Raw genomic sequence first — 21,942 nt, forward strand, 5'->3', positions numbered from 1 at the left:
CGCTACCATACTCCTCTCACTTTATCTCTTCAGTCTGCGTAAATACCCTTCTCACATATACTGTACACACCCACATTCCTCTCAGTCATTTTTTAAAAATGTTTTCTGTTGACAGTTTTAATTCTGATCCATCTGTCTCAACAATTATTAATGTTTTGTTAACTTTACTAAAAGAATCCAGCCCACAAAAACACAGGAATGCAGAGGCACGGTCTCATGTCTTATAACACCTCTCTTGTTTCACCTCTTTCATCTTTCCATTTATTCCTGTTTTGTTCACACTAAAGCCTTGTAGTTAAATCATACACTTTCTACTGAAAGCTCTAACAGCTAGCTGGTGGAGACAAGCCAAGGTCAAAGCCTCTTTGTTCAAAACCTTATTCGCTCTGTCTATACAGTGTTTTTACACCCGCAGCTTCCACACTCATAGTAAAGATCCACAGCACTTATTAAAACTGCACAGTGTGTAAACAGATGGATGAACATGATACGTGATGCCGAATCATTAAGCCAGATCCTGCGAGTTTCTATTCCAAGATTGATTTACAACATCATAAAACAATAACTTTAATACATGATGAGCAAATTCTCAACAGGCGAGATCAAAGAGGATCCGTTCGGTTTTGATAAATTATGCTGGTTCTTTCTTATGACGTCTTTCTTATGTCTCTGCACGCAGTTTAATGTTGAATGGCAGGTTTAGCCTCGCTTTGCCCAAACACCTGAACATCCAGAGGATCAAGTGGCAGCTCTGCAGCTCGTCAGTGCTATGATGATAATGTGTTGACATGACAGTTTGTAGAGAGATTGTAGCTATGTGGAGGTGTTACCCAAAGGTGCCTCAGAGCCAGCGCTGAGAGTTTGTAGCTGTTAGTTTAGCCTAACATTTTTTCCTCCTGTGTACATACAAAAGTCCACAATAACATTATAGTTTGAAACAACCATCTCTGCCCGTAGGAGCTTGGGAAAAGGAGTCAGCTGCAAGTTACACGCAGTATTTTTTTTTCTTTGTTAATAAAAACAGTTGTGTCTTTTTAAATATGGAAATTACATAAGTTTACTTAGACATGCCATCCCTGCACTGGAAGCAGAGGCATTAACATGAAATCATGACTATTGACTGACTTATATTTAAATATCAAATATAGGGATAAAAACACAGTTACAGCTCGGGGTTACTAATGTCTAGAGAGTACAATAACACTCGAGCCTCCTTTTCTAAAGCTGCTGTGTTGTGTTGAGGTTTATTCATGGGATTCTCTGAAATGGTCCTTGACACAGAGACCTCTCCTTAACAAGTGATCTGCTCTGTCCTCTACCAGCAGAGAGAGCAGAACACACGGTAAGCTGATTTCAGAAACTCTCCTGAAGCCTCCTTGAACAGCTCCATTTCTTAGAAGCTGCGGCTTTTAATTGAGTAATGCCCAGAGACATATGGGCCCTCCTTACTCAGGCTGTATTTAATGCTGTATGGCTGACTGATAGCAGAAACCCTGGCTCATTCTCATCTCACCTCAGCCCCTCTGGGAGCAGCAGGGAGGGAGAGTAAGCCCTGGTAACAGGCTGCAAGGCCCATTAACTAATGACAGAGTGTATGTGTGTACAAGTCCTCTTTTACAAGGAAATCCCAATGCTAATTGCTATGAACTCTGACAGTGCCGTGTGTGTGTAAGCATCTGCGTGTGTCTGTGTGTGGTAAAGGCCTTCTGCTACCGAGCATATCATTTGCCAGTTAAATTGTGACAGATTGCTAACCATCTACTTCCCAACATAATTCGGTTAGCTGCGTGATGGTGAACCCACTTCGTTGATAAACACCTGACATGCTTTGAATGTGAAGCCCCAGATCCGCCGCATTGGTACATCAGGGTGACTGAGCCACCCTCGCCTCTCCGTGAACTGCTGTGCCCTTTTAGCAAAGCAGTTAACACTCAGCTCTTTCAGTGGAGATGTAGAAGCCAGCAGAGGAGTGTCATTATACTGGACAATTCCCCAGATATAAATCACTGAGCAAAATGTGTTATATGAAAGGCATCATTTTAGTTTTACCCAGCAATTGGCCCGTGCAGCAGAGAAGAACCCTCTAAAATGGCCTAATTTCATACCATTGAACGGCAAATGCCAGTAATAAAGTGAACTTCCTCCTGCTGAAATGGCAAATTTGATGGGTACAAACAAATTTTAATTCTCTCCTGTAGTTCATGACATCCTCTACCACTCAAGCTCTAATAAAATAGAAAGAATCAGCTCAAGTCTTGATCATTTTGTTGAGTTTTATTTGCAAGTGTTTGACTGACAAAACTTTTGATCGGGTTTGGCGTCACGTTTTCAAAACCTTCATCGGAGTGCTCCGCGGTGCCATCTTTTTCCTGAATTTCTTTTGGGTAAACAAACACATTCTAGTTTTTTTTCTTCTTGTTTTTTTTTTCTTTTTTTTTGGCACATTGCACCTCAGTGAGAAGTTATCTGTTTCCTCGAACAAATACACCACAGCCATGACTCTGCACTACCTTATCAGGATACTGATGTGATATGTTACTGATATGATATCATGTAGCTGCTGTAGGGCTTAGCTCTTTTGTTGCATTTTCAGATTCATGTTTTACGTGCTACATCCAAGAAACCTGTTGTAAAGGAGATGGCACACGTGACTGTTGGAGCCTAATTTGCTTGGATGACATTACAGAACAAGGATTGGTGGCAATGAATGGTGCTGAAGGAGTTTTGGAAAAACAGAGTGGAGAAAGAAGATCTTTTTTGTAGCTGCATGATGAACTATATTCACCAGGACCCTGAGATACTGCTCTTCCTCTGATGGCGACAGCGGCAAATGCAAAGTCTAAACTTGAAGGCTCAGGCACATGGCTAACTAGAATGGTTTGCACTGAAGTCCATTTGTAAGTTTGTGTCGTATTTTGAAAGAGCATTGTGCTAATTGTGCAAGATTTAATCGCTCTAAATATATTAGGTAAACACATCTGCCCTCATACTCTAAATCCTCGCATCACCTCTGTTCCTGAAATCACCAAAAATCTGGCTGTCACGCCAAGTTCGGATCACCAGCGCTGCTCACGCCAGGCTTTGATAGAGACATGTAATACTGTGCATGCAGCTCTGCTGGGGTTTTGTTGATCACAACACAGACAAAAGAGGAAATACTACATGAAAAAAACTACACTTTCTGAGCATGAATACTGCAGCACTAGACATAGAAGCCTTCTGAGACAATGTGTGGGATGATAAAAAAAGAAGCAATTTATAATAGATATCATAGGCAGAGGTCTGTAAAACACTGGCAGGTAGGTCTATGCTCTGTGGGTACAAAATATTATGCAAAAGACGAATATGGAGGAGATATAAAATCCTGTGAAATAAAAAAAAAAAAAAAAGTCATGCTTTTTGCAGAAGTGTAATGGAAGCCATTTAAGCAGTCAATGATATCCCCCATCCTGCCCCCTCTCTGTTCAGCCAACTTCTTCCAAGAGAAGAGCATATCAAATGGGCTTTAGTCTCAACAGCTTGGAGGCAGAACAACTCAAACATGCCCTGCAGAGAGACAGCTCTGCGTCAGAAATCACATTCAACCAAAACCAGGCCTTTAATGTAACTAACTGTTCACACGTATCAGAATATTCCAAATGTCAAACGGCCTCTAACGTAAAATGTGTTAGTCTGTGTCATTTTTTTTTTTTTTTTATTTAACTGACTTTTAATTTTCTATAATTGCATTGTTCATTTGCATTGGTAAAAACAATGACAGGCTTCTCATCTGCCTGGTTTGACAGAATTTCATCTGTTTCCTCTGGCAGTGCACCAGACATGAGGACGGAGGGGGGAGAGGATGGATGGAAGGATGCTAGACAGAGGACAGGTGGAGATGGAGGGAGAGGGCAGATCCCCTCCTCCCCGGGATGTGCGTGTGTGGGTCACAAGCCAAAGAGATGGTGCAGCCCAGAAGGGAGGGTAGCTCTACCTGAGTCACTCTGACATCTCCTGCAGGTGCTGGTTTCTGTGGGGTTCAAATTGCACATTTTTAAATGGGGCAGAGTCATAAGAATCAGCATGAACACCAAACATAATGCAGCATGACGGCTAGATCTGACTAAAGGTGCAAAATGTCGGAGCTCGGGTGGGAAATGTGGGACCTCCGCGTCACATGTGGCCACAAATAACAACAAACACAGTCTATTACAGTTTTAATGTATTGTGGGACATGTCTAATCAAGCTGAGCTTGCCTGAGAATCAATGTAAAGATCAGCATTTCTTAGTATAGTATTTATAGGAGCTTTAAGTGCAATTTGTGTGCTGTTATATAAGAAGTCAGGCACAACAAGGGACAAGCACTAAGTTCATATCCTTTGTATATTACTTAATGTCCATTTCCAAATTTATTCAGGAAAGGAATAACAGCTCTTTAACAATTTCACAAATTTATTTACAATCCCAAAGCACTTCTGATCATTTTCTTTACATCGACTAACTGTTGCATCTCTACTTGATGAGGTGCACTTTTGTATCCTGTGACGCCGCTGCACTGAGTGACATGACAGACTTCATCAGTTTCACGGCCCTGCAGGTTTGCTTTGGGTACATTTGTTATGAGAGTGGTCATGGCACTGACCTATGGATTTGACCTACATCCTGGCTAGAATAGGAAATTCAGGTGGCCGGTGCACCTGCGTCAGATGCTCTGTGAGTCAACGCGTCCTGCTTACGGTACTAAGCCTCGGGTCACGACCTTCCCATCTACATCAGAGAACTGTCACAACACTCGCAATGATCCTACATACGATCGCACGCTCATTATCCACATCTGAGCACTGTGCAGTTAATATGCACAACCTCGCTCAAAGGTATGTAAAAGTAAACACTTTCACACAGACACAGGAACGTGGACACAAGCATAAGCACATAAACGGAAAAAAATGCAAAGTAAATATGGAAAAGGAGGTAAGCGTTAGTGAGTAAACAAACACAGTCCGTGTCTTGGCTTTGTGGAGATGTGCTTATACAGTAAAGCACTTCACAGGGCTAAGAAGAACGTCAGCGAACGGCAAGCTGTAAATGAACTGCTCTTATCAGCCATGCGCAGATCCCCGCCACTTGAGGGGAACTAGTAAATATCACATGCCTAATTATAACCAGACACGCTGCTTGTCTCAACTTCCACAATGTGTCTTTCATCTCACACTGTTGTTCCTTCAATGAAATCACGAGGGTGAAAAACACCATCAAGAATTCTGAGATGTCCCGGGGCTGCTGCTTCATAATATAAGATACTGATTAAAAAATGATGAAATTCTGGCTCTGTTTCTTTTTACAGGTGATTTAGTAAAGGAATAATGTCTTCGAGAGTGGCCAAGAGAAGATGTCAAAACACTTTTATCGAAGCATTGAATAGATATGGAAGTGATTAACAAGACTACAGAATTTTACATGTGTTTCCTGATACACATACTGCAAGAATACTGTATTGCCTAGGGCACTGAGAGCTCCACCCTCACTGCTATCAATACTTGACATCAGTTTGTCCTACCAGAAATTCCTTTCTCAGTTCTCAAGTAATAAATCTAACACAACTTTACTTGGAAACTTGCTCGCAGTGGGAGGAGGGAAGGATGTCAAGTAAGGCAATGATTCACAGAAAAAGCAGAAACAAACTGCAAAAACAAACCTATGCCGCACACATACAGTTCAAAGTCAAATGTCATGAATGAGTCACTAAATGGCCTGATGGGAAGTACTGAGAGCGCAGTCACAGGAGGTCACTGATGTGTGTAGAGTAAGTGATACAAAGAAAGCGTTGGAGTCAGAGAGAAAGGAGGAAGGCTAGAGGGGCAGAGTGGCTGCATGTGGCTGTGAGGTTGAGGATGCAGGCGGTTTGGGCGGTTTACACCCAGCTCAGGCTAACAGGAAGTGCTGCACCTCCGTGACAGCTCGCTGGAAGTCCTATTGTGTTATAGTATTTTCTACATAGGTCAGTGGAAGATTCTGTTATTGTTCGCAAGAGCCACGTGCTAATTAAGCTGTCAGTTTTAAGGTTAAACACTGATTGAATAGCCTGCAGCATGATCGTCGCTTTTATTGCCTGAGTGCCCTTTACTCATTCATGTGAAGGAAGTGTTGTTTCCCTTTATGAGGCACCTTTGACAATGAGAGGTGCATTAAATACTTTTAACCACCGTGGAAGGCTTTAAACGAAAAGCAGGCCTCTCTGTGCACTGATCTAACTGCATTGTCCTTCCACGGCTACGCTCTCCCCTGTCCTCCCCCTCCTTCTCTCCTAATGAGTGGACAGGCAGACAGGATCTGGCTCCGAGCACAGGTCAACAACTTAAAAAAAGAATCCACAGTGGAAAAGTAGGTCATCTTCTGCTGACACAGAAACGCACATAAAGTACACTTGCTCGTTTTACGCCAACATGGATACGTGCTCCTTTAGGTGTCATGAATTGGAAGAAGTTGCAGAACGCATGATGCTGCCTGGTCACCAGGCCCAACACGATATTTACATCAGTGAAAATAATGGAACTTTGCAAGTCATTAGGGCATCTGCATATCTGTGTAATCTCAATTTAAAATGTAATCTGGCAACACCACACGTTTGTTCTTCTGTCTTTGTGAGAGATAAAGTGTTATTTTTAATTTCTCTCACAGTACATTTAAACCCACCTTAAACTTCAAACATAACTCATTTAATTCCCAGACTCGATATAGGACATTAAGAGCAAAACATAACCACGGTGTCAACTGTAACCTTGACCTGCAAAGTCCATATAAATGAGCCAGAAACTAATCATCAAATCAAATTTTCAATGTATGCTTGTGCACGCTGCACTCAAACAAAAAACCCACTCAGAATAACCCTATGACAGAACAGCATGTAGGTCAACCTGTGGTCAGCTGATCTGTCCTGAGCCTGTCCTGTGTGAGTGGCCAGTGCTTTAGACTACACTTGCATTAGCACAGCGGACAACACCATAATATTTATGGCCTAAATTACAGTTGCAGCACACACAATACTGTCAAAGCACAGTTGATATTAATAGTTCTGAATATAGACTATTTAAGATGAAACACTTTCAAGTGAAAACCAAACTAATAAACTAATAAACTGCACCATCTTAGAACTAAATCAGCTGCTCGGTTGCCCTCTGTTATCCCCTGATGTTGCCCCATCCATGCATGCACCCTCAAACAACATACTAAATAGTTTTGTGTGGAGATACACACGTGGACAGCAGACACACACACACATACACATACTTACCGGGAGCCAAGCAAAGTCCCTGCACATCTCATCTCATTCCCTTCATAGCGCAGAGAAAAGACTCAAGTGTCACAAATGCTCCTGTTCCCGCAGAGGCCAGTGGCAACTCTTAAAGCTTTTGCTGCTTCCAAGCCTCCTGCCTGCGCCTTATCACACTCACTCTCTGCACATATCCCTTACTCCACTCACTCTTTCTTACTTCCTCTCCCCTCTCCTGTCTTTCTCTCTATTTTCTTTTGCTCACTCTCTTCCTCCTCCCTTGCTCTCTGATCTGTCTTTTTCCCCTGTCCAGCGTCTGCACAATGCACATCAATTATTCAGAGGCAGTCTCCCGGTTTCTCTGGCTTATCCAATCAGAGCGGGGCTCTGCACTAATGGGCTCCTGCTGTACCTGCTACCGGCTCCAACACACTCTCGAGACAGCGGGGGGGTGGGAGGGAGAGAAATAGACAGAGAGAGCAGAGGAGACAGTCAAGGAGGAGGGAGGATGAGGGGAAGAGATAAAGACAGCGAGCCGACGCAGACAAACAGGAGCAGAGATAGAGAAGGCAAGATATTCCAGTGCTTCTCACCTCAGTTGTGAGGTGCTGTTATTGATGTGTTCAGCTTAGTCTATCTAGCGCTCCATTGCCCTGTTTCTCTAAGCTGTTAGACAGTGCACACGGAAACACACATGCATAATCCACCAATGCAACTGCCACTTGTCAGGAAGGGCAAAAAAAAACAGAAGACGAAAAAAGTGTGCAAGCTCAGACTACAAACTTGCTCAAATGGGTGGAGCTTACTATGCTATGCAGGCTGGCTGGAAGCCAATACATGAAAAGAGGAAGCGGGAGCAGAAGAAAGTATGAGATGTAAAGATCACTCTGTACAAGACAAGTCAGACAAGTGGTGAGTTATCAGCTTTATCAGAGAGGGGATTCCTGACTGCAGGACAATCTAACCTGACAACGTCTCTTTGTCTTCATCAGAGGCCACTTTGTAAATCCAATTACCAGACACATGAGAGACTAGAAGAATATCTGAGTGCAACTGAATCAAAGAAGAGGCAGGTTGTGGGTGAATCTGAGTTCATCTTCTCCTCGCCTGCCCCTAACATAACACATAACATGGCAAAGAGAAAAAAAAAAAAAGAAAAGTAAAACAAGCCGGATGAATGAACAGGAAAGCTGTCATTGTTCTCTCTCTCCTTACCTAAACGTTGAGATGCGCTGTGCAGCCGAAGAGTGGGGAAGCCCACTGGCCTTGTGACAGCAGGGGGAAGTTGTCTTTTGTGTGGTTTTTGTGCGACAGACACACTCCGTCATCAACAGTTACAGTCGCAAATACCCCACGCAAAATTGAAACACTCACAACGGAGGCATTGTTGGCCAGAAATATAACATGAAAAGGGTGTGTCAAAAGCCCTTGGGTGATGATTGGGGTGGGGTGGGGTGAGGTGGGGTCGCTGAAGGTGGTTAAGTCCTGTGGTATGGATGCCAGATCAGTCAACCCTGAACAAAAGGGGTATTTAAATCATTTGCTCATCTGGTTTTGACAAGAACAAAGTCTTCTGTGTTTGGAGTACAACTGCCTTGCCGGCTCAGCTGGGATATTACCAAAATGAATTTACTTGCAACTGTGTAAACCAAACCAATTAAGCAGCAAGTGATAGAGGACCCAATCAGCCAGAGGCAGAAAAATGCATCTACCCTAATAAGTATTTCCCCATGAGCTTTATTTCTCTAAACTTAATAGTGAACTTCTGAAGGTAGTTTTGGGTTGCAAAGGGGTTTCATCATCTAAAGCAAACCACTGGAGAGTGTCAGAGGAGAGGCCTGCCTTCTAAAAATAAACCCCGTTTCCTGTTAATAATTCAGCGCGCTGCTCTTACTCAGCAGTAATTAAATATAAAAGTCTGTAAGGTTGATTGGGTCAGTAACAAAGGATGCCTACACCTTCCTCTGGTTCTACACACACAGCTCAAAGCTGGAAGGAAAGACGGGGTGAGAAAATCAATCAGGAGACAGATAAGTGGAAGGCATGTCAGATTGTTGTAGGCCAAAGGAAGAGGGAGAACATATGTGTGTGTGTGTGTGTGTGTGTGTGCGCATATATACGCGCTCACACTATGCAATAAGTCTGCACAGAGTCTAATGGGAGCACTTAGTTTCAGTTGTTCATTCACCTGCACTACTCTCAGTGAATTATGAGAGTTATGGGTTGGTGAAGTATTTTGTGTGTGTGTGTGTGTGTGTCTGTTTTTCACAGGACACGGGGTGAGTTACAGCCACACCCTGGAAGTTTTCTGTCATTGTTGACACAGCAGAGTGGCTGTTTTCCCATATGTCAAACACCAGATCGCCCTGTGTGCACGCTCTGTTGACGGACCGAGTGCTGACAACTCTGCAGATCTGCTGGGACAGTTTCTTTTTAATGTCGGGTGAGAGTGGGTGGGGGGAATTTTCCAACCATTCACAACAAAGCTGATGCTCGTTTAATCATATTCTCACAACCGTTTTTCAAACACTAAGTCAGCTGAAAAGGGGAAACTGCTCTCAGGCATAAAAACCATCAAACTCAATTATCACTCGAAAAGATTTAAAAAAAAAAAAAAAAAAAAAGATCGTTAAAATCATCTGCTTTTTTTAAACCCACAACAGTAAGTATTCACTACTAGTGTTGAACCCTCTGTGTGAAACACGTGATGCCGGTATAAATGACTGAATTACTGTGTCTTTGAGCAAGACAGAGGAACAACAAGCACCAACCTGTGTCTGACTTAAACATTAAAGCCAGTTCCTAAGAACATTGCGTTCATTCCACGGAGCAGTTACCGCTAATACAGAGAGTATCAAGTCATGCTGAAAACATAAGAATCATTCAAAACAGTATGAGTCACACTTAAGATTTGCTCTCATTTCATTAAAATGTAAAAGGAGAGGACATCATGAAGTAGAAGAGTTAAGAAACTTGACTTAAAAAGTGGATAAGTTGTAATAATGATTATTTTGCAGGTTTATTATTGGATCTTTTGCTTCATAAAGAGAGACAATAAACTGTTATGTTATGAATTTGGTGACAGTGTGGCAGATTCACTGAGGAAGGAAACAGTAAAACCCTTGGCAGATTATGCAGCTAATCTGATTTGTTGTCTGCTGAACTTCACAGTAGCCAAACAGCTCAGGGTCTATTAGGGTTGTGTGTGTTTGTAGGCCGGCAGCGCACCTATTATCTAATGAACCTCTCAGCTGGAAGTCTGCTTGTGCCAGACTACAGATTATTAGGAGGAAAACATAAACTCTAAGAAGATTTATAAATGGACAATGGGCTTTAAAACACAGCCTTTGAAAAGCAAGAAGAGCGTGGCTGCAGAAAAATCTAAACGAAATGCATCAATGTTAGTGTGCTAACAGCATTAAAGCTTGTGTATCCTCGCTGGCTCGGAGAGTTAACAGTGCTAATGCTAGTTCGCCTAACAGCAGATAAGTCTCTTCACTGGCTGATTCCAGATTAGAGCAACACACTAATCCCCCAGGCCTCACTGCAGGGTCACAATCTCCAGACAGCTCATCAGCAGCAGCCTGCTGTTGCTGAAAATCTCTTCACTTCACTCGGCAGGTCTCACAGGGCAGCAGTTTATACTTTGACATCAGGAGAAGTGCCACGTTGGGCATCTGTGGTTTGTTTGTGGGTTCTCTTACTTGTCGCAAAGACAATGACAGACAAACACATGCAAAAAGAAAATTATAAACACAAGACTTCTAATGTAAATGCAAAGTGGAAAATGTTTTTTTTTTTGTTTTTTTACTGTACATGTTTTTATCCTCCTGTAGCCTCTCTGGGCTTACTTAGTTTAGTGATTTATTTCTAGTAAATTGCCCATTTACCTAAATCGCCTTGTATTTCACTCATTCTGCAGCAACGAGAGGATTTTTTAGTAGTAGTGAGAAATACACATTTCAACTTAATTTTGCAACAACTCAAGTTGTCCAAAAAATGGAGAGAGGCAATAATCACTTTATCAATTTCCTCTTTTACTGATGCTCTGAAAGAAATCATCAGTGTGATTGATCCACAGTCTTAAGAGGAGGAGCCTGAGGAGCCTACAGGGAGCATCCCAGACTCCTTGGCCCTCATCTGGGCTCTCAGGTGTCAGATCTGCGGCCCTCTGTCGCCGTGCAGGCTGTCAGAAGATTGTGCTGGGGCTGCACAATTAGACACAAGTTCATGCATGCACAGACACGAAGCGCAAAGACAGTAAAAATACACAACTATGACCATACAGGCAGAGCTAACAGAGCTGTAAAAGCCTCTCTGCTTCTGTGCTGATGCATTTGTATGAGCGCACGCACATATGTCTGAGTTCAAGTGTGCATCACGTCTCTTCTGTCGCCCTCCCGTCTGCTTTCTTAGACAAACGTCCTTGTAAGGGAGGTAAGACGGATGCTCAGTGAGTAAGACCTGCCCTGAGTCACATCTGCCTCCCACCCCGACAGCCTGCCTGCCTGCCTCATTTGATGACCGGCCACATCATATCTCCCATCCCTCCACCCCACCACCGTGCATAATTACACTACAGTTCCCATTTGTCCGTGGTGCATAAACAGCTCTTCCTGAAACCCAGTTCTGTCTTCTATTAGATCCCAGAACCATCAGCAAGCCTAAAGATGATTCTGACTGTCAGCTGGGCCCAGACGGCCAGCCAGTCCGAGCCATGCCTGGACAACAATCACATTATCCCAACACAGGAACACAGACACAGAGAGAAATACAACAATCAATATTGTATACTGACGTCTGTCTGCCCACTTAAGTTCCTCCTAACAAGACACTTCCCACCACAACTGAAAGAGGATATTCAGCTTGAGCAAATGTTCATATCATACGACCATGTGAGCAAAAAAAAAAAAAAAAAAAAAAACCCCAGCAGAAAGCGCTATATCTCTGCCTTCTGTACATTCAGCTGCAACACACTGCAGCTCGTATGAGGAATCATGGGATAGGATGTCAGAACGTTACTCTCAGTACTGTCACTGCACTTCCTGTTATGAAACAGTGACATGTTCGCCTTGTCAGAAAAACAAAGAAATCAGACAGTTTAATCAAAATGTTTGACTCTCACTACTCCCACTTATGTAACTGCCGAACAAAGGTTTATCTGTGTTCTGACTGGATGGCTATGGCTTTGTCAGGTCTTTGTCAGGCAGAGTGAGTGGTCCAGCACACATCAGCAACACCTCTCTCCAGCCATCCATCTCTTTCTCTCTCCCCTCTCTGCCGCCTCTGCACGTTTCACTTTGACAAATGCACAAGAACAGGCCGCTCCTGCAGGACTGCGTGTGGCGGGGAGGGGAGGTATGGATCGGGGGAAATTGGATTTGATAGATAAATGTCTGAGGATAGCATTACCGCTCGCTCTTTCATGCGTGTGTGTGTGTGTGTGTGTGCGTGCAGACAGCACATACAAGTATGGGTTTGTGTGGAAGGACTGTTGAGTAGACTGTTTTTGTGAGGCTACCACCCGGACAGCTCATCTCAATAGCACATTAATGTTTAATGGGGACTAAAAATATCTGACATTATAATGCTCTATGGGCTTTCTGTGTGATGTCTGTGGTTGCGGACGTTTGTACAAATCACAAATTTCCAAACCACAGATTTCACAGAAATCTTAACAGACGCTTTTATTTGTTTTTACGTGCTGAGAGGAACAAAATAATTTGCAAATTAAACTGTCTGTTAGTATAATTATGAGATTCTCTGCGTCTTGCCAAAAACAAAAAAAAAAAAAAAAAATCCTAATAGTGCTCAAAACATAATAAGCAGCTTCATTATGCAGCCATGGCCTGAGCGGAATAATGGAATGGTACACTTTCCTGACTTGATCATGACTTTAAAGCCATACAGTGATTTGCTTTAATTCTTTTATTGAACGAAAAAGTGAATAATTGCAGCGTGAGGAACAATGAGCTTTGTGTCGTCCACTCCACCGTCTCGTAAGTCAACAGCAGTAAATGGGATGATGAACGAGCATGCATCTGCTGGTATTTTAGTAGAACAGTGGGTCTGACCTGCAGATTTGGGAGTGAATTTGTCCCTGTTGGCAGCGCACACAGCCAGCAACCTGTAGCCCAAGTCCAAGTCAAACCCCTGCTGAGCGGCAACGCGACTCACCACCTGGGGAGAGAAGAGTGGATCATGAGAATAGCTGCTGCCCTTCAGGCTCTAATAACTTCAGCATTATGCAAATTGTTTTTTAATCATTGCATCATTTCAGTGACATCTTTATAAGCACCAGTTTGAAGCAGATGTTCATTCTGAAGCTAAGAGAGAGAAGGGGGAATAAGGAGAACAATCAGTTACCTAAGATTATCTTCAGTAGATTCACATCACTCAGATTATGCAAATATATAACATAGAATTTCATTATCTACACATACATATATTTCATGATTACATAAATATATTAATATAGCAAAAAAATATGCATTCACAAGTACTCAGAACCCAAGATGCTGCCTTCAGTTTTCTTGTTCTCAAATTTGAGAAACCAGAGATTTTTTGGCATTTATTGACTGATCATATTTACCAGCTATCAATTAATCAATATTTGCAGATTAATTTTCTGCTGATCCACAAATAGATTAATCAACTAATCATCTCAGCAGCTCTATCTGTCTATCTTTCTATAATAAACTGGGTAGTAGCATAAAATATTGATCTCTTATATGAATAACAAATTCTAAACAAACAGCAAGCCATAGTTAAGGCATCATAATATTTCCACTTTCTTAATTGTGTTAATATTCTGAGCCACTGCTCTCACTGAACTTCATTTATCTTCAGACAAACAGATACATACAATAAACGACTGCACTCACACACACGTACACACAGACAGTAAAATTAGTGTGGAGTCTGCAGTCTGGATTGCTCCACTGATCCACAGTCAGAAAGACTCTGATGACTGCATCAACCTCCAGGAGAGGTGGGAGAGCCAAACCACAGTCGCTCTGCAGAGCGAGCATAGTCTCTGAGAGGTTATCCTCAAACAAGCTCGCTCTGGCCCTAAAGGGAACAGGAGTTTGTCTCCTGACCAAAAGCTGCCGGTTCAATTACACTAGCAGATCAGGTAAATGTGGAAATAGTAAGTATTGGGATGTCACTCACTGTTACTAATGTCATTTCCAGCCAAACTGACCAGCAACTGTGTGCGTTTATACTGTAGGAAGGCAGAGTAGAAAAATAGTGTCCCCAGGTGAACAAAGGTTAAATATCCTCCTTTGCATTCCATTTTTTGAGAAGAACCAGTCCCCGGCTGTAAGACTTAAAATGATCCTTTTGTGTTAATGACTTCAAAAAGAGGTTGAACATTTATGGGACAAGAAGCAGGAGCCCCCCGGACTCTAATATAATGTTAAAGGGGATACTGAGTGATGTTAAACAGGACTCAGGAGACAGGGGTAAATCATTATTAGGAGGGAAACCCCTTTGCTTTTATCTGCTAACAGATGACAACTCCGCTGCTCCAGCTGACCTCAAAACACATATTACCTTTAAGGTCAGCTGGGGTGCCTTTTAGAGAGCCAGCATAACAGCTAGCGCTGATCATAAAGTGCCTCTGTCACAGGTAATATGGCTGCTTGAGCAATAAATGAAACACTATGGAAATTATGCCAATAAATAGGGTTTATTTGATTGTTTTATTCAAGAGATGGTGATATACAATTGTACAGTTCCAGTAAATCATGCAGTATTTATCTGAAGCTGTTGAGCAGACACAAGGATGGGGGATAAATACTTCACAACATAATCTATTCAAGCCAACCATATTATGCAAACAATGGCGATTCTGACAAACGGTTGAATAATGTTGCTGTCAATCGTTTAATTTCCTGCGTGACTGAGTCTGCCCTACAGTTTGTGCAAGGCAGGCAGCCAGCTACAGAGGCTAGCATAGATTTAACATGGATTTAACAGTGTTTCACCTCATAAGCCTTTTTCAGCTTAATCTCCCTCTGAGGGTGTATATTCCAGGCTCATATTCCTGTCAATATGAAAACAGCGCTGTAAGAGGTGCTGGAGGGTTACTGGGCCATTCGTACTCTTGTTTATTTGTTTGACGGAGACCAAAAAAGCCTCCGTTTTGTAGTTTATTTCTGCTTGTTGTTGAGACGGTTGCATGTGAAAGACAGCGCCTAGCGAGTTACGTGGGTGATTTTAGAAAACTGTGGGACTAGAGGCAGACATAATGCAGATGTCTGCATGTGCTGACATCACCCACACTCTTGATACAGTATGCATAAAGAAAGACAAAAAAAAATAATAATAACTCCACAAACTGTCAAGCAGAGAGAGCTAATAGTGCAGCACTGACAGCTTAGTTATGTCGTCTATTATTAGATCTGGAGCCGATACTCTGTCAGGGATTGGATTGGAGGATGACCTCCACATGTACAAGATGCCAGAGGGGACAGACGTCTCCACAAGGCATACATTCAGTTTCATTCGACTACGACAAATCTCACGGGGCTACGATTCAAAGAGATGCACAGTCATCTTTAAATTTCAGTTGAGCGCTCTGGTATGTAACCAGCGAAGTAACATCGCGAGGACAAAATCCTTGCAAGAATGCACAGACTTGTTGCACGCTGTAATTCTCCAGATAAGAAGCCGTTTGCTCTCTGAGTCTGATGAAACAATTTAGCTGATGGAAACGGCCCCATGCTGAGAGGGATCTCAGTGGTGGGCTCCATTGTATAGCTCTTTATCAGCCTTTAAGAGGCTTTTATTGTGATTTACACATTAATGAGCATTTATCTGTTTGCTCACGCTACCACCTCAGCTGGGGACAATGTTCCTTCGGTGTTTCAAAGACTGATCTCAGCGATAAACATGTGAAACTTGCTGTTCTCTGCTCTAAAGATTCTTTCAAACATATGACTGTATATTTAAGTGTGTGTGTGCGTGAGTTTTTTTCACACACCTGGTGCAGGCCAGCACTCTTGCCCTGTGTCCAGATCGATGAGTGGTACTTGGTGAACTGAAAGGCATTAGCCAGAGGTGACTGACTGCCCACAGTCTTGTTCAGACTTCTTTTTTAGTGTGTGTGTTTGTGTGTTTGTGTGTGTGTGTGTGTGTGTAAAGCACAAAGTGGAGAGAAGCAGTGGGTGACAAGGACTTTAACCTGTGTCACTGGCCCCTGACGGCCTGAGCAGCTGCCTTGGATAACTGCTGGATACAAACCTGGTGTGACTATAGCCTGCTACTAACTGTTTTTACTGAAATTTGCAGGGAAAAAGAAGGTATAACCCAAACACCAAATGTCAATATGAATATGACATGAATCTTGTTTTAGCTATTGCACCGTCAAGGTTAACTTGCATTTTTAAAATAGGCTAAAAGATTCAAAATATGGACACATCTGCCTGATTCCCGTGTTTTCTGAAGTATCCAAAATCTAATTATTGTTTTGCTCATGTCTCCTAAAAAGTACCTGAAAAACCCAACAAAAACCATAATGAGTGTTTGCGTACCGTCAGACATCCCATGAGACTTTGCTCGAAAGGTCGCTGGAAGGCCCGGGGATCTCCACACCAGTCGAGCAGCTCTGTGGCTGCTGAGTGGAAGTTGGCTGGGTTCTGTAAGTGCTGTGCAAACACAGAGAAAGGAGACTGCCATCAGAAACAATGGGAAATAATGAGCGTTTTTTTTTTTTTTTTACATTAAGTACAAATTGGAAAAACACTGAAACCAAATAGTTTTGCAGCCTTGCGCTCTCCCACCACACTGCCTTGATTTAATGTCTTGTGTTTCTGCACAACCCTGTGAGGACCTTGACTCCTTCCAATGTACGCCCACTCAGAGCTCTGCTGCATTGTGGGAAGAAGATCACACCCATATCAACAATGATGCCAGTGTTTCTTGTTAATCTCTCTTGGCAACACCCAGCCCTCACCCTTATGACCCACACAGCAACCAAATCTTCCCCTCCAATCCTCCTTCTCTCTCGTCCCCTCATTCAGTGCCTGTTTTCAGAATGTAACAGAGCCTCGGCACCAGAAGTCCACTGGCTGGCTTGGCTGTGCACAAAGAAAACAACCTTGGTCCTGGCAGCTATGTGTGCAGACTCAATACGCGCTGTTGGTGTGTTGTCTAATCTCTTTCAGTCTCTGTCTGTCTCTCTCGCTTGTTCACTGAGGCCTGAAACAGTTGAGTCTTTTCTCCCCAGTGTCTGAAGGCCACTCAAGCTGGCAGGACACAATAAGCGGTTTTAAAATTGGGCTCCCTTTCTTCACGGCTCAGGAGGTTAATAGCTCTGAAATGGCGCAGAGCTACAGCTTGTTCAGTTGGCGAGATTGAGCCCACTTGAAAGCATTTATTATTCTCATCTGGAGCTGGAGCATCTTGTTTTGTGTCTTCTTGAGCTATTGTCTTTAGGGGGCAGCAGAGGTGAGCGTTTGTGAAAGGGCAGCTTTTTGGTGGTGTGCGACAAAAGGGCTCTTCGGTGTGAACGCAGTCTTACATGTCAGGCCTGGTGCTCGCCCACAGAGAAAATCTCCGAGCTTCCATCGATATCATGAGCTTCAAGAGAGGCCTTGAGTGACTCATCTTTTGTGATGTGAAGATTAGCCATTACAGAGTTAGCTGCGGACTCTCACATGGCTTTGACTGATGATGAAGAGAAGGAGGGAGAGTGAGAGAAAGTGAGAGATGCTCTTGTTGAGTGAGAGGGAGGAGAAGAGCCTGTTCCAGATGAGTGATATAATCTGGCATTATTGCTGCTTGATGGGAGGCGTATCAGCCTCCAGCGCGAGAGGAATCAGAACTAGCACAGCAGGGGCTGTCTGTCTAGATCTGAACTCACAGCTCCTCCTGCTGCAACGCTCGCCACCGACTCTGCCTGACAACCTCAACTCTGGTGTGAGGGGGAGGACAGAAGAGTGAAATAGCTCTGTTGAGTTTCGGGAGGAGGATGGGGCCTGAGCTGTTCTTGTTGTTGTTGCTGCTGTTCAGGGTTGGATGAGGACAAGAACGGGGGGGGGGGGGGGGGGGGCGGCTGAGCACCAGCAGCAGCGGTGATGGGGGTTGCAGCAGACAAAGAGCCAGACGTTTCACAGACTATCCTCTGTGAGATGATGGACTGACTTACCCAGTTTTCAGACCAGCCAAGGATCAGGCTATTCAGTGCCTACCTGGCTGCATGAAAAACAGCATAACACCTGGCTCTCTGCCAGTGGCTTTCCCCAAACCAAAACAACACCCTGCTGGCAGAGCCGCCACAAGCTCAGAGCTCACTGACTTACTCTGTGCCTTTGAAGTCTGGTTTACTACGAGCTCAATTACAGCCAGAGCAGAGAAGTATATAAACCAAAGTACAATTAGTGCATTTATTAAGCTACATGTGTTAACTCAGGCTATTTAGGGCTTATCATTGACGCCTAAGAAAGCAGTTGATGAGGCTCTGGGAGGCGAGTGGTGTCAGTTCCAGCAGTGTCAAATTTTACTTGTGCGAGAGAAGCTGTCATTTTTTAAATAAAGCTTTCCAAGATTTTGATGTCAGGCACATTGCTATATGTAATCAAAGTAAAAGAACTAAGGCAATGAGAGCCTGTTTAGATAAAGGTTATAATAGTGTGTGCTCAGAAGTTTAGGTGGGAGTGGGGTGCGGGTTTCAGCGAAGGCACAGAGAAAAGGGATATGTCACCTCATAATCGCCAGCTCAAAGCCCTATCATTCACTGATTCACTGTAAGGCATGATGTCATATGGATGTTGGGAGATATAAAGGATCACACCCACATAGCATAAACAAATAAGCCAACCAGCCAGCCAGCCAGCGATTTTTTTGTGGACTATTAATCACAAGCAGAGGCGGTAGCTCCGGGTTATGTCTGTCTGTCTGACTGTGTCTTTGAGTCTGTATCTGTCTGCGAGGAGTCTCCTGAAAGCTGGCAGTCAAGGAAGCATTTCAGCAAAACCTCTACAAGGACCGGCATACATCAGGAACATGATGTAAGGGAACGCAGGACCAGGAGGAGGGGGGAAAAAAAAGAGAAGTGGAGTCTGTTATGTTGCCAGTTTCTTTGAAGTCTCTTCTTGTGTTCACTGGCAGATTTGCCTCAACCCCCTCCTCTCTCTCTCTCTCTCTCTCTCTCTCTCTCTCTCTCTCTCTCTCTCTCTCTCTCTCTCTCTCTCTCTCTCTATGACCCTGTGCAACATGATCTGTGTGACTGGAGCTAATGGCCAGAAAAACTGATGCCCATATAAGGTGCTGAGAGGAGAAAGGAGTGTAAGAAAGAAGAGGAAATGCAGATTCTTCCTTGCCTTTAGAATCCATGTCAGCATAGTGCTGACAGAATTTGAACAGGGACAAAAAAGCTGCTTTATACACACCTGTTTGATGCACTGCAGCCTGTCATTAGTCTGCTGGATGTGCCGGTCCATTGATGGTAACGTGTTCATCTTGATGTCTCTACCGGGACGCCATTAAAAGTTCTTTACCCTGCGAAAGAAGAGGAGGAGGAGAGGTACATCTGTTAGACCAGGTTTCTGTCAGGTCACCCATGTGAAGAGCCTATGAAGTTCAAACGGCGTTTTATCAGCTTGACAAATTCTCAAAACGGGAAGCCAGCTTGTTTATGCACTGACTCATCGAAGGGCTTGATCTGCCTGAAGCGCATCTTTTTGGCAAATGCACATGAAACTGAGATTTTCCGCAGCAGCACTGTTAATGACAAATGGAAACATGATGCAACTGAAACTTTATTTGCTTTACATTTCTTATGGGAGAAAAATCGAACGCTCGCTGCAAGAAAGGGCATCAACTGTTCCCGCAAAGCATACCTCATGTCAAGGTTATCAGGGTGGCACGAACAACTAATTTATGCCCACACCTGAGAGCAGATAAGACTCGGATTCACTGCATCTCTTTCTTTCTTTCTGTGTGTATCTTGTTCCGGTCCAACAGCGAGCAGCAACAACAACAACAATTTCAGTCCCATGCTCACTACACTGACCATCTCGGAGAAACAGACTGGGGGCTGGATTAATAGGTGTCGTGCTGGTTTGCCAGCGAGGCCTCCATCCCTCACCATCCCTGTGTGTTCATCTCCATCAGTTTTAGTCCGCCTCAGATTCCTCCACACAAAAGGCGAACTGAGAAACCACAGGTGGGAGCTGGGGGGCCAGGGCTCTAGAAAGCTGCTCAGTACTGATAAAGGGTCCCCCAAGATCCCCTGCTGTGAGGAACAGAGCTAGAGAACGAACACGATGGAAGCATAGTGCTCAGCCGGGGAGTTTTCATGTGTAATGCTCAGTCTGGTGTGCTTATCTTGGAAAGAGTATTGCAAATATGCACACTTTTTTCCATCTCTTTTTCACACTCTCTCTCTCTCTCTCTCTCTCTCTCTCACACACACACACACACACACACATATATAAGAGCATTTAAACACAAAAGCTTGAATTCTTCACTTTGATTAAGCATAAAGGTAAAACTTCAAAGGAACATTTTCAGAATAAGAGTGTATTACTAATCCTCTGAGCTTAAGCATCACCAGAGTAGAATTACCTGGAGTGCACTTACAAAGTCTTAAACATCAATGGACACACTGCGCACATGAGTAAGGGGGAATTCTGGTGCAAATGTAGTCAAATGGTGGGCAGCCAAATGTCTCTTGTCAGGTTACATGGACATGATGCTGCAGTGGGTGCTGTGAAAAGTCCCTACGAAGCGGCTAACTTTACATCCTGCAGGGCACAAAGCCACTCTGACTGCACGTGATACGACCATAACTTTGGGTGGCCTCATTCTGCTGCGCTGTGGTGCCAGCCAGCATCCAGCAGATGTCTCCCTCTCCTGCTGCTAACCAACATGTCTCTTTCACACACTACACCCGGAGCAAGTGGTCCAGAGAGGGCTCCTTTAAGCCCTGACAAGTGCTACAAATCCCCTTCAGCAGCCAGGCAGCTTCACGGACCGCTAACAGGGCACGCTCCAGCCCAGCGCTGGCCGTCTGACCTTGTGGCTATTGATTAACGTTTCTCCTCCAGCTCCTCTTCCTGCTGTCCCAACATACCCGCAGCCAAGGCCATAGAAGGGGGAGAAGATAGCTGCCTCTTTTACCCAAGAATCTCCTCTTTTTTTTTCCTTCTTCCCTCCGTTGTGCTTTCACAAAGTCCAACACAGACACACACACCCCTCCTCCTCCCACAAATGGGCAGCCCTTTTGTCAGACGATGAAAAGACGGGCCCTCAGGTTCTGAAAGGAAAATGAGTGAGGTGGAAATGCGACTGGCCGGCCAGGCTGTGTTCAGCTGAGCTGTAACTGAGATAAGAAGTCAGTCCACCTGACTGACTGTCCAGGCTGACAGACACTCCAGTACCACACCCCCCTCGACCAGTTTTCAGAGGAAAAATGTGTTGCATAACAGACGATGCTTTGGTGGAAACATGGCAGAAGCCCTCCTCTTGCCCCACATTCTCCCCCCTCACTGTTTACTATCAAAATAAAACACTCTAATCTGTCATCTCAGTGTTGACATCTCTGCCTTCACTCCTCCACAAATTCAGTGATTACAAGTGGAACTGAAAAAAAAAAAAAAAAAACTTGGCGGCAGTGTGATTTTTCTTCTCTCCTCCATCTTTCCATTTTCTGTTTCAGACTTTTTGGGCTAGTGCCGTTGTT

The 21,942-nt window shown here is 43.8% G+C and overlaps 1 protein-coding gene across 8 annotated transcripts in view; it reads right to left on the bottom strand.

Moving 5' to 3' along the window:
* Nucleotides 1-21,942, bottom strand: part of zmiz1a (zinc finger, MIZ-type containing 1a) — a 96,076-nt gene that overhangs the window by 12,898 nt on the left and 61,236 nt on the right. For 3 of the 8 annotated variants that reach the window (XM_041049207.1, XM_041049209.1, XM_041049206.1), the window contains 4 exons: nucleotides 19,649-19,757; nucleotides 16,790-16,903; nucleotides 13,325-13,430; nucleotides 3,974-4,009 (listed from right to left, as the gene is read on the bottom strand). In XM_041049207.1, coding sequence (XP_040905141.1) covers nucleotides 3,974-4,009; nucleotides 13,325-13,430; nucleotides 16,790-16,903; nucleotides 19,649-19,717 — 325 coding nt within the window. In that variant the 5' untranslated portion in view covers nucleotides 19,718-19,757. Of the gene's footprint in view, nucleotides 1-3,973; nucleotides 4,010-7,271; nucleotides 7,672-8,465; nucleotides 8,530-13,324; nucleotides 13,431-16,789; nucleotides 16,904-19,648; nucleotides 19,758-21,942 lie in introns of those variants that run through there. The other 5 variants (XM_041049208.1, XM_041049212.1, XM_041049211.1 and 2 more) reach the window with 5 other exon arrangements.

Source organism: Toxotes jaculatrix, chromosome 11 (genome assembly GCF_017976425.1).
Source record: "Toxotes jaculatrix isolate fToxJac2 chromosome 11, fToxJac2.pri, whole genome shotgun sequence".
Taxonomy (NCBI): domain Eukaryota; kingdom Metazoa; phylum Chordata; class Actinopteri; family Toxotidae; genus Toxotes; species Toxotes jaculatrix.